General features: G+C 42.3%; 1 protein-coding gene across 5 annotated transcripts in view; it reads left to right on the top strand.

Moving 5' to 3' along the window:
• The first annotated feature begins 1009 nt into the window (after positions 1–1009).
• wipi1 (WD repeat domain, phosphoinositide interacting 1) overlaps positions 1010–12814 on the top strand; it is a 96790-nt gene continuing 84985 nt past the window's right edge. For all 5 annotated transcript variants that reach the window (XM_072558628.1, XM_072558631.1, XM_072558626.1 and 2 more), the window contains exon 1: positions 1010–1221. In XM_072558628.1, coding sequence (XP_072414729.1) covers positions 1148–1221 — 74 coding nt within the window. In that variant the 5' untranslated portion in view covers positions 1010–1147. The remainder of the gene's footprint in view (positions 1222–12814) is intronic.

The raw sequence follows: 12814 nt of genomic DNA, 5'->3' as shown, positions 1-12814 counted from the left end.
CGACCATTAGTGGCTGACAATGGATTGTTTGTGTTGGAAGCGTATGTTATGACAAGGTGTGGTGCATGGGGGTTATGGTAAAGACATTGGAAAAGGTGGTCAGACCCTAAAATTGTTGAACTCAATATTGAGGCCAGAAAGCTGCAGCGTCCTCAAGTGGAAAGTGTTCTTCCAGTTTGCACTGAGCTTCGCTGGAGTACTGCAACAAGACTGAGACAGAGATGTTGGTGAGGGAACATGGTCATGCTGAAGTGGCAGGCAACAGGAAGCTCAGTCATTTTTGCAGATAGAAGGTAGGTGTTTCGCAAAGCAGTCGCCCAGTGTGCATTTCGACTCCCCAGTGTAGAGCAGACTGCATTGTGACCAGCAAATACAGGTGACTAAATTGAGTATAGAGCAGGTAAATCGCTGTTTCACCTAGGGCCTTGGATGGTATGAAGGGAGGAGTTAAATGGGCAGGTGTTAGACTTTCTGCAATTGCATTGCAAAGTACCATGGGAGTATGGGGAGTTGATGAGAATGTTGGAGAGTGGTCCAAGGTGTCCTAGAGTAATTGGTCCCAGCGGAAGGCTGACAAGGGAGGGGAGGTGCTGGAGCTGGCAGAAATTGCAGTTGATGATCCTTTGGATGTGGATGCTGGTGGATAAATGAGCAGCAGGAGGGTCCTATCACTGTTGTGGGAGGGAAAAGAAAAGGTGAGGTATTCAAGTCCCACCTCCTCTAGATGTGTGTCATAACAGGTTGAAATAGAAAATATCTGAAAACAGCCATGAAACCTTGCTGGACTCCAATGAACCCACGAAACATGCCAATGAAATGTCAGCACACACTGTGTGAACAGAACTGAGGGGCTTGAGAAGTGGAGCAATGTCTAACCTCTTGCCCACCAATTGGGGAACCAGAGATTGAGGGCAAGGCTCAAGGGCTTTCATCCAATAGGGTTCGGCCCTGCTGGAGGGGGGGGCGCGGCTTCATGGCCACGTGAGGCCCTCCCTTGGCCAATGGGAAGTGGAGGATGACGTCAGCCTTTGACAGCTGCTGGTGGCCCTGATTGGCGAGCAGGGCTGAATGGCCACCGAGCTGCTGTACGGAGTCGCCGCTTAGAGCCCGGGCGCGGCGCCCGAGACTTGGATGCGGAGGGCTGACAATGAGCCAGAGTGATGCCGGGGGAGAGGGAGCCCGCATCGCCCCTCTCTGCGCCTCCTTCAATCAGGACTGCACGTAAGAAAGCGGCCGCCTCCTCCAGCGCTGATCGCGGCTTTTGTTTTCGGAATGTTTTACAAAAACAGCTTGATCGGAGGACCTTCATCATCCCGCTGGCACGAAGCTGCATCAGTGTTTATTTATCAAAAAAAAAGAGCCGTAAAGATACGAATGCGCTGTACCTACAGTGGTCGTGGGGTGTTTTTGTTTTTGTTTATTTTGCCCGAGGGATTTTCTTGATTTTCATAGCGGAGCGTCAGAGTTTACTGTTACAAAAACTTCCAGGTTATCAACCATAAGTAACCCTTTTCTCTGAACTCAGTGCCATAACTTCACAAATAATAGAAAGGTCTCCCATGCATGGCAACAATTGTTACTCCTGCACTGCTAAAGTTTTTTTTTGGTTGGATCCACATCATGTCAAACCCCAGGTTTCAGCCAGGAAAACTGGAGATTGGCGGTGTTTCACTGCTAAAGCTTCAAATAAAAATGGCATATTCCAATAAATACCTCAAAATGAGCATGTGGTTGCCAACACTGCATGTAGTTCTGAAAGAAATCTGAAGTTATTGTTTCTTCATGCAACTTTGATATGACCATGCTAATTGTACTCTGCATTTCTGTCTTGTGCAGCTCATGCCCTTCTATTAAGGCATTTACAGGTGTGAATTCTTGTTGAATACAGTCCGTGCTCATTTGGTTGGCAAAAGTGAGGACCGCAGATGCTGGAGGTTAGAGTCGAGAGTGTGGTGTTGGAAAAGCACAGCAGGTCAGGCAGCATCTGAGGAGCAGGAAAATTGACATTTCGGGCAAAAGCCCTTTATCAGAAATCAGACATTCTTGAGTCCTGATTGCTGTCATCCTGATGAAGGGCTTTTGCCCGAAACGGTGATTCTCCTGGTCCTCGGATGCTGCCTGACCTGCTGTGCTTTTCCAGCACCACACTGTTGATTCATGTTCATTTGGTGCCCATAGTTACTTAGGATAGCAGTTGTATTTTCGATGTAAATGAAATGAGTGCCCATGAGCTATTCAAATATGGAAGTTATAGGCTCGGCCTAGCGTGGCTGAATAGTCAAAGAGAAGGGATCCAGGCTGACACACTTCTTTCTGTGCACAGAAACACTTGTAAATTTTTTCTCATTGACACTGCTGAAAATGGCTCAACTGCCCACCATAGATTGAACCTTGCACCTTCTAAGTACTTAAGAAATAGGTGTCAGAAATGGTGATTAGGCTGCACGTGTTTGCTGGGTGAAAGTGAGGACTGCAGATGCTGGAGATTAGAGTCGAGAGTGTGGTGCTGGAAAAGCGCAGCATCTGAGGAGCGGGAAAACCAACATTTCGGGCAGAAGCCCTATACCATTATAAAAGATGCTTTTGCCCATGAATGTATCAACCTTATTCCTGAACATCCTCAATGAACAACCACAGCCCTCTTGAATAGAGAATTTCAAATGTTACAATCCTCTGAGTGAAGAAAGTTCAGATTGTAAGTTTGCTCGCTGAGCTGGTAGGTTTGTTTTCAGATGTTTCATCACCATGCTAGGTAACATCATCAGTGAGCCTCCGATGAAGCACTGGTGTTCTGTCCCGCTTTCTATTTATATGTCTTGGTCTCTTAAGTTGCGTGATATCGATTCCGGTTCTTTTTCTCAGAGGTTGGCAAATGGGGTCCAGATCGATGTGTTTATTGACGGAGTTCCTGTTTGAATGCCAGGCGTCTAAGCATTCCCATACATATCTCTGTTTAGCCTGTCCTCAGATGGATGTGTTGTCCCAGTCAAAGTGGTGTCCTTCTTTGTGTATATGTAAAGATACTTGTGATAGTTGGTCATGTCTTTTGGTGGCTAGTTGGTGTTCATGTATCCTGGTGGCTAGTTTTCTGTCTGTCTATATGATGTAGTGTTTGTTACAGTCCTTGCATGGTATTTTGTAAATCATATTCATTTTGCTGGTTGTTGATATAGGGTCCTTTAGGTTCATCAGGTTCGACTGGGACAACACAACCATCCTATGATGGGCTAAACAGAAATATGCACGAGAATTCCTAGAGGCCTGGCATTCAAACCGGAATGCCATCAATAAGCACATTGATTTGGACCCCATTTACCAACCTCTGAGGAAAAGAACCAAAAATAATATCACCCACCTTAATAGATCAAGACACACAAATAAAAAGTGGAACAGAACACCAGTACTTCACCCGAGGCTCACTGATGATGTGACCTAGCGTGGTGGCGAAACATCTGAGAACAAACCTTCCAGCTCAGCAAGCAAACTTACAACCTGAACCTCAACCTGAGCTACAAATCTTCTTTAAAAATTGCAGAGTAAAGAACGTATTCGCTAACTGTGTCTTAAATGGCTCACCACTTATTCCATGACTTTGAGTCCTAATCCAGACCCTCCAAACCAGAGGAGGAATTAATCTTTCAGTATCTACCCAAATAAGCCCTCAAAGAATTTCATACATTTCGATCAGATCACCCTTCATCCTTCTAGATTACAGAGAAATAGGCTTATTTTACTCAATCACTCCTGATTGGCCTGCTCCCTCATTTGACAAATCCTTGAACCCAATGAGATCCTTAAATTGTTAATTAGTGAGAGTATTGAGTACAGAAGTTGTGAGGTCATGTACAGGACATTGTTAGGCCATTGTTGGAATACTGCGTGCAGTTCTGGTCTCCTTCCTATCGGTAAGATGTTGTGAAACTTGTAAGGTTCAGAAAAGATGTACAAGGATGTTGCCAGTGTTTGAGGATTTGAGCTATAGGGAGAGGTTGAATAGGCTAGGGCTGTTTTCCCTGGAACATCGGAGGCTGAGGGGTGACCTTATAAAGGTTTATAAAATCATGAGGAACATGGATAGGATAAATAGACAAAGTCTTTTCCCTGGGATGCGGGAGTCCAGTACTAGAGGGCATAGATTTAGGGTGAGAGGGGAAAGATATAAAAGAGACCTAAGGGGCAACATTTTCACTCAGAGGTGGTACGTGTATGGTATGAGCTGCCAGAGGAAGTGGTGGAGACTCGTATAATTGCAACATTTAAAAGGCAACTGGATGGGTATATGAATAGGAAGAGTTTGGAGGGATATGGGCCAGGTGCTGGCAGATGGGACTAGATTGGGTTGAGATATCTGGTCGGCTTGGACCGAAGGGTTTGTTTCCATGCTGCACATCTCTATAACTCTATCACTCTGGCTACTTAAAGACCTCATTCTACCATCAATGCTATAATACATGTGGCAGGGGAAAGGCAAACAGCCAGGCAATATTCTCTGCATGGGCTAATTTCCTTTAGGAAGGCAGAGGTTGGTGCTGTACCTCGTTTTTTGGGGGGGAGGGTTTTTGGTGTCCAGCAGAGGCTCTGTCCCAAGGCCATACCCTCAAAAAAAAGGCTGTCCCTCAGCTGGTACATTTCAGCCTCCTGGGCTACGTTTTCCTTGGTGGGGTCAGTCAGACAGAATCCTTAGAATTGGCTGAAGTGCAACACCTATCAGACAGACTGTAAACTCACCAGTAAGCACTGGCACTGCTAGTACGGAGGTGCTGACCAATCAGTATAGTCAGTAAGATCAATAGCGTGCAATGTCCTTCCAGATGGACCCATGCTGATCAGTTAAGGCTGCTCCCATTGGTGCTGTAGGACAGTCAGGTTTCTGGCCAGTGTGATGCAAATGAACGTTTCAATGGCCTACTGGGTTTTCCATCTCCCCCCAACCCACACCGCGCGCGCGTACACGTACACACACACACACACACACACACACATATATATATATATGAGCTCCTGTTTACAAATCCAAGTCAGCTTATTCTAACCTGTTGAATGCTGTACCAATCCAGGAGCCTTTTTTTCCTCTGCATTTCCATTGCACTCAGCAGTATTTACTTTCCCTCTGCTAACCCACCCTTCCTGCTAGCTTTATTGCTCTTCTGCTTTATTGCCACCCATCATTGCTCCTCACTCTGCCTCTCCCAATTTGGATGATGTAAGAGGCATCACCCTTGTGTTCATCATGGAAAAACAAACAAGAAACATCCCGCCTGTTTGTTTGGGAAGAGAGGGATATGTGATGATTTTTGAGGGAGGGTAGTATAGAGAGCTTAAAAAAGCCAATATAAGCCCAAGCTCGGTCCGTATGTTTACGGATTTATTAGGTGTAGAGTAAAGAGCAAATGGTTCCATGTCAAGCATATAATGTTGAGTTCAGGATTATATTGGGAAAAAGTGAGGACTGCAGATGCTGGAGATCAGACTTAAAAATGTGTTGCTGGAAAAGTGCAGCAGGTCAGACAGCATCAAAGGAACAGGAGAATCGACGTTTTGGGCATAAGCCCTTCTTCAGGAATGAAGGGCTTATGCCTGAAACATCGATTCTTCTGTTCCTTTGATGCTGCCTGACCTGCTGCGCTTTTCCAGCAACACATTTTTAAGTTCAGGATTATATTAAAATGCTACTCATTGGAATTTGAAGAATGAGAGACAACCCTCTTTAAACCTAAATGATTCATAGGGGGCTTGACAGGGTAGATGCTGAGAGGTTGTTTCCTGAAAGGGAGACTCAAGGACCAAAGGGCACAACCCTGGAATAAAGGGTTGCCCATTAAGACCGAGATGAGCAGAAATTTCTTCTGAGGCTGATGAATCTATGAAATTCTTTGTCAGTTATCAACAACTTAATGACTGTTGAGGCTGGGTCATTAAGTATATTCGAGGCTGAGATAGACATTTATTTAAAGCATAAGGCAATCAAGAGTTATGGGGAAAAGGCAGGAAAGTAAAGGTGAGGATTATTAGATTAGCCATGATTTCACTGAATAGCAGAACTGATGCGATTGGCTGAATGGCCTACTCTGCTCCTAAATATTTTTTTTTAAATTCGGTTTTTATTCCATGCCCAGTCCCCAAATTGTCCCTTATGAAAATCAACAAGAGCAGTTTCTTAAAACAGATTTTGGAGAAGATGATAATGCAATATTAATGTCACTGGACTCATAATCCATAGGCCCAAGATGCTTCACTAGTGACATGAGGTCGCATTCCACCAGGATAGTTGGCAGTGTTAAACTTCCATGAATAAATCTTAAATTGAAAGCTGGCCTCAATTCAGCCCCCCCCCCACCCTTCCTCCTCCACACCCTGCACATGGAGGTTCTTTTTCCCTGCCCATCCTGGATGTCTTCGGGATTGCAGGGTTAATTTGTCCACTATGTATTTTGAGACTGGCACACATCCCACAAAAAAAAGAATCAAGAACCATGTCACACCCTGGTCAATTTATAACTTTATGAACGTTTTCCTGAGACTTGCTAGTCAGTTTTCAGAAAGTTGATTTTTTGTAATATCTGCAAACAAGAAATTTATTTCTAGTTAATGGTGATGGAAATAATAATTGCTAATAACTTGTATCAATTATATGTCTTCTAAAAATTGGTGTCATATAGTCTCCTCAATTGTTATTCAGTCCTGAGTTTGGAGTTCAACAGAAACTAAAGCCAGAATAATACACATGTATAATTTTGACCAGTTGAGGGAGATCACCATCTAATAGAGTAGCCAGCACTCTCCGATTCTGAAGGTTGTGTGTTGTGTTTTGAGCATACAATCTGAGCTATCACTTCAATGTGGTACTGATGAAGTGCTACACAGTCAGTGATGTGGCTTTTTGGAAGACACCATCTACGTGTTCCAATACATTTGGACATTTTTCTTGCACTATTTGGGACTTTGATTTCTCTTTCCATCTCCCAGCACTGTCACAAACAGATTATCTGGTCACTTATTTATTTGTTATGTATAAAGTCTGGCTATTGTTGTGAAAAGTGTATAACTTTTTATCTATACATTGGTATCATTGTTGGACTTGGATTACAAAGTAGTGGAACACAGGTATTTGTTACTCCTGTAAGGTTTTTATTTAAGTAAAAAACAAGATCAGTGAGTTTTTCCCAAACAGTAATCTTATTTAGCATTGCTGAGAAAGTAAGTACCTGTAGATCCCTGTGGTGTTAATGGAAATTTCATTATACTAAGCATTTATGACAGGTGGGTAAACATTGAAAACCATTGTTTTCAGTTCTGAATAATCCAGAATTGATTTGAGTTTAGAAAAGCCAGAGATTGATTTTTTTTTAGGGTAGTTAGGAAGAAATGTAACCAGGGTCAAAGCAAGTTTAATGGAGGAGTATAGGGGGAGTATGTTCAGGGAAACATACAGTCACCTCAGTTTAAAAAAATGTTGAGTTTGTGAAACTTTCAAACCAGAAGCATTTAGAGTCACATTGTCATAGAGATATACAGCATGGAAACAGGCCCACCTGCCAGCACTTGGCCCATATCCCTCCAAACTCTTCCCATTCATATACCTATCCAGATGCCTTTTAAATGTTGCAATTGTACCAGCCTCCATCACTTCTTCTGGCAGCCCATTCCATACATGCACCACCCTCTGTGTGAAAATGTTGCCCCTTCGGTCTCTATTTATCTTTCCCCTCTCACCCTAAAGCTATGTCGTCTAGTTCTGGACTCCCCCACCCCAGGGAAAAGACCCTCTCTATTTTCCCTATCCATGCCTCTCATGATTTCATAAACCTCCATAAGGTCACCCCTCAGCCTCCGATGCTCCGTGGAAAACAGCCATAGCCTATTTAACTTCTCCCTGGCTCAAATCCTCCAACCCTGGCAACATCCTTGTAAATCTTTTCTGAACTCTTTCAAGTTTCACAACATCCTTGCTTAGAAATATGTAGGTTATTAAAATGGAGAAAGATTAGGCTTTGAGTTGTGGCGGATTTGAAAAAAGACTCAACTAATTATCTCCACAATCCATGACAATACTGTTCTTTAAGTAGATCCTTAATGAATTGATGCGTGTAACTCTTCTGAGATTTGAATCTTTGTAACAGTGTCGGGGAAATAGGTTGACACTTTTGTTTTGAGTGTGTTTTAAGACTTTTCTAAACTGTCTTCTGTATCTAGATAGCTTGGTAATTTTTTTTGTTTTTGTCTTTTGTGTTGTAAACTTCTGTTTTGTTGTTAAGGAACCTGTGCAGCCTAGTGTAACATGTTTCATAAATTTTTAAAAAATCTTTCAAGCCAGAGTTCAATCTGGTATCTGACTTGTCCAGTAGTACCATCAGCTGTGATTATAACACTGTGCAAACTGGTGACTATGTTCACCTAATGATTAACAGTCACTGTTAGTACTTATGTAATTTGGGTGGCATGGTGGCTGAGTGGTTAGCACTGCTGCCTTGCAACACCAAGGACCCGGGTTCAATTCCAGCCTTGGGTGGCAGTCTGTGAGGAGTTTGCACATTCTCCCCACGTCTTTGTGGGTTTCCTCCATGTGCTTCAGTTTCCTCTCAGTCGAAAGATGTGCAGGTTAGATGGATTGGCCATGCTAAATTGCCTATAGTGTCTCGAGTTATGCAGGCTGTGAATTTGCCATGGGAAATACGTGATTATAGGGTAGGGCTTCAGTCTTAGTGGGATGCTCTTGGGAGGGTCGGAGAGGACTCGATGGGCCGAATTGCCTGCTTCCATACTGTAGGGATTCTATGATTCGATTACAGAATAACCACGATTATCCGAACGAGACAGGTAGGGAGTATTTTCTTGGCATAACAGAGTTCAGATAATGGATTGTTCGGATAATGAATAGCGTTTTTACGGGACCTTGAGATCTTGTTCGGATAGTCCGAAATTCGGATAATTAATGTTTGGTTAATTGAGGTTGTTCTGTATTTGGCTCTAAAGGTCTTTGGGATGTCCTGGGGATATGGTAAGGCAGTACAAAATTGAAGTTTATCTTTTCAGTGCCATCTGGAACTTCCTGGGCAGATATTGTCAGTACAATGTTACTGTGAAACACACTTTTGATAAAGACTCCTGTAAATGGAGGACCTGATTGCAGGATATTTGTTGCAACATTGCAGTTTGAGTCATTCAATCATTCAGCAGATTACTGATGACCAATTTCTATAATTTTCAAATGTGCACTATATGGACAGTCACTTAATCACTGTATTTCGCAAAAGCTTTTTATGTCTAAACTATCTGATCTTTTGAGATACAGCACTAAGATATACATTCCTAAGTTTCAGTTGGACCTTGAAATTTAATTAAGTAGTTCTTTTGTTAATTTCTTTGTAACCCAGTGGCGAAAATTTATGATGATTTTTGGCAGGATCCAGGCTCCCAGATATGTGGTAATGCCATATTATCAAAGTTACAAGGCACTTAGATTCTGGCAATGTAACAAATTAGCTCTCAGATTTCTTTCACTCATGGGGAAGGACATACCAAACTAGACAGTGGTTGCCAGGGTTTATTATTGGTTTCAAATGTTTGCTGCCATTACAAGAAACCACAAGGGGTTAGCTTAGCTTAGTTTTTTTTGTGTGGAAAATAGCGTGTTTCTTTAAGCCGGCACCAGATGAGTTTGTCATGTGATTACAGTTATTTTGCTGTAAAGGTATAATAAGAGTTTATCTTCAATCAAAATATTTGGATGGCTTAACTACCACACTGACATGTTCAACTGCATTACAGTAACACAGACTCCATAATGATAGGTGCTATATGCATGTAGTTGTGACTAAGTCCATATAATTTTATTGCAGATTCTGCATCTGAATCGAATTTGGCAATGCCAGCATGAATTGAGGTTATTTCAATGTACAAGTGGATATTCCATGACGCAGCTTGTGGGCAATTGTAATGTCTAGTTGGTAAATTGACCTACCACTTCACAATTATTGCTGAAATATCCCCAGCAGAATCTGTATTATTATAACTCCATATGTGAGCATTCCTGGCTGAGCCAGCACTTGGTGCCCATCCCTAATTGCCCTCTAGAATGTGAGTTGCCTTCTTGAACCACTGCAGTCCTTGAGACGCAGATATATCCAGAGTACTGTTAAGAAGGGACTTATTGGATTTTGTCCCTGTGAAAGTAAAGGAACATCACTATAGCTCCATGTTAGGATGGTATATGGCTTAGAGGAGGACTTGCAGGTGGTGGTATATATTTGCTGCCTGTGTCCTTCTAGATGGAAATGGTTGTGAATTTTGAAGATACTTTTGAAGGAGCCTCTCCGAGTTACTGTAGTGCATCCTGTAGATGATTCACATCACTGTCATTCTGTGTAGATGGTGCAGGGAGTGAATGTTGACGTTGGTGGACAGGGAACCACTTATACAGTTTGCAACGCCCTGAATAATGTCACGCTTCTTGAATTGCTGAAGCTGCTCACATCCAGGAAAGGGGAGAGTATTCTATCACGCACCTAACATGGGCTTTGTAGATGGTATTCAAGCATTAGGGCAACAGCGGGTGAGTTAATCTCCGCAAAATTCCTATCCACTGGTCTGTTTTTGCAGCTGAAGTATTCATGTGGCTGGTCCAGTTCTTTTTCTTGTATATAGTAATCCCCAGGATGTTGATAATGGGCAATTCATAGAACCATAGAATCCCTACATGATGGAAGTAGGCGATTTAGCCCATGGAGTCCACACTGACCCTCTGAAGAGCATCACACCCAGACCCACACCCCCGACCATATTCCTGTAACCCTGCATTTCCCATGGCTAATCCATCTAGCATGCACAACTCTGGGCACCATGGGCAATTTAGTTCTTTGAACAAAGAACAATACAGCACAGGAACAGGTCCTTCGGCCCACCAAGCCTGTACCAAACCATGATGCCTTTCTAAACTAAAAACATTTTGTGTGTACGTGGTCTGTATCCCTCTACTCTCTGCCTATTAACACATCTGTCAAGATTCCTCTTGGCTTCAATTAAGGGTCATTTGAATTATTATGTTATACATTTAAAAAAAGTCAGCTCTTCTCTAACACAAAGTATTGAATATTTGCTGCGTCTATGAGATTTCCTTAAGAATGTCAGCTCTGGTTCAGATGGCGGTACTCTCATCTCTGACCCAGCTTCAAGTTGAATCAAGTTTGTAGTTTTAGTATGAAACTTATATTGATATTCCAGTACAACCTTACAATATTGCTCAATGCATTGTTTTATATGAGATTCACAAAGGTAAGGCTATATACATGTGAATTTTCTGTAATACTTCTTTACCGTATAATAATGGGTGTATTATCTGAATGGTTGCCTCACTCAAATTCTTCTTTTTTAAAAAGAAGGAAATCCAGTGAGAATGTAAGAACTCCACACAGTCACCCAAGACTCGAGTCAAACCTGAGTCTAAGGTGCTTTGAGGCATCAGTACTAACCACTGTGCCACCATGCCACTCAAATAGAACTCACGAAAGTCATTCTGCAGGGCAATGACCATCTGCAATCAAACCAGACTGTGCTTGCAAAGCACAAAACAAAACGTTTATTGGTGGATATGATTCCATGATTGGCCCACACTGGCAGAATAACTCCAAGTTCTCCAGTCTCGCTGTTGAAAAACAATTTTAAGATGATTACTTGAGCATGTAACTTGTCTTATTTATACTTGCTGTAAGAGATATACATGTAAGGACCCACTCTCTGCAAACAAAAGGAATACATTCGAGCCTTGCACAGTTTGTGAATTATCTGAAAGCTTGTGGAGCTCATGATTCTCTGTTGCTTTTTCTAAGACAGTGCCTCACTCAATTAAGTTTGCTTGCCAACCAATCAGCCGCCATTTCTCATAAAGTATAAATGGGTGTGATCATTTGCAAGTGTGCATTCTTGCATTTCTCCTGGTGCCTGTAAGTCAAAACCTTTGGTATACCTCTACATTTACGTAAGAATTCCAAAGTAATAACATGTCCTGAAGTATTTCAGAGGAGCATTATCAAACAAAATTTGATGCTATGAAAGGTAATTGATATAGTTTTTAAGCAATATCTTAAAGGATTGGGTTGGCTTAGGGAGAGAAACTGTTTAAAACCGAGGCAGTTGAAGGCATGACCTGGTTTGGGTGGGTAAATGTGGGCAGAATTACAGAACTTTGGGATTTGAGAGACAGAGGAGCTTTGGAAGGGATTTGTAAACAAGGATGAGTGTTTTAAGATTGAAGAGTTACCTGACACAGCTACTATAAGTCAGTGTAAGTTAGGATATATGCAGCAGCACTTTGGATAAGTTCAATTTCGGGATTAAGCAGGACAGAAAGCTGGTCAGTAGTAAATTGCAATTGTCGAGTGTATTGATAACATCCAGACATGAATCAGGATTTCGGCAGCACATAAGTCAAGGTAAGAGTTGAAGCAGGCGATGGTACAGAAATGGAAGCAGTTCTGACTGTCTGTCTGGTCTGAAGCTTGTCTCTGGAAGTCAGTCAAGATACCAAGGATATGAATGGTTTTGTTCAATCTCAGGCAGTGACCACAAAGAAGAGAGGAGATTGTGGCAAATGCTGAAAGCAGTGACTTTGGTTTTTCAATCCCTAGTTGAAGGAAATTTTGCATTATCAAGAGAAATCCTCCAGTAATAATCTCGAAAATGAAACATGAACAACTTAGGGCTACTTGCACTTTTTTCATGCATCACCTTTTTGCCGTCACACTTTTGTCTTACTTTCATATCAGTCTTTTTCATTATATCCCCTGCCTGCTAACCGTCCTTCACCTGATGACCGTAT

This window comes from Chiloscyllium punctatum, chromosome 39 (genome assembly GCF_047496795.1).
Source record: "Chiloscyllium punctatum isolate Juve2018m chromosome 39, sChiPun1.3, whole genome shotgun sequence".
Lineage (NCBI taxonomy): Eukaryota > Metazoa > Chordata > Chondrichthyes > Orectolobiformes > Hemiscylliidae > Chiloscyllium > Chiloscyllium punctatum.
The sequence above is the reverse complement of the archived record's forward strand: the minus strand, read 5'-3'. Positions and strand labels throughout refer to the sequence as shown.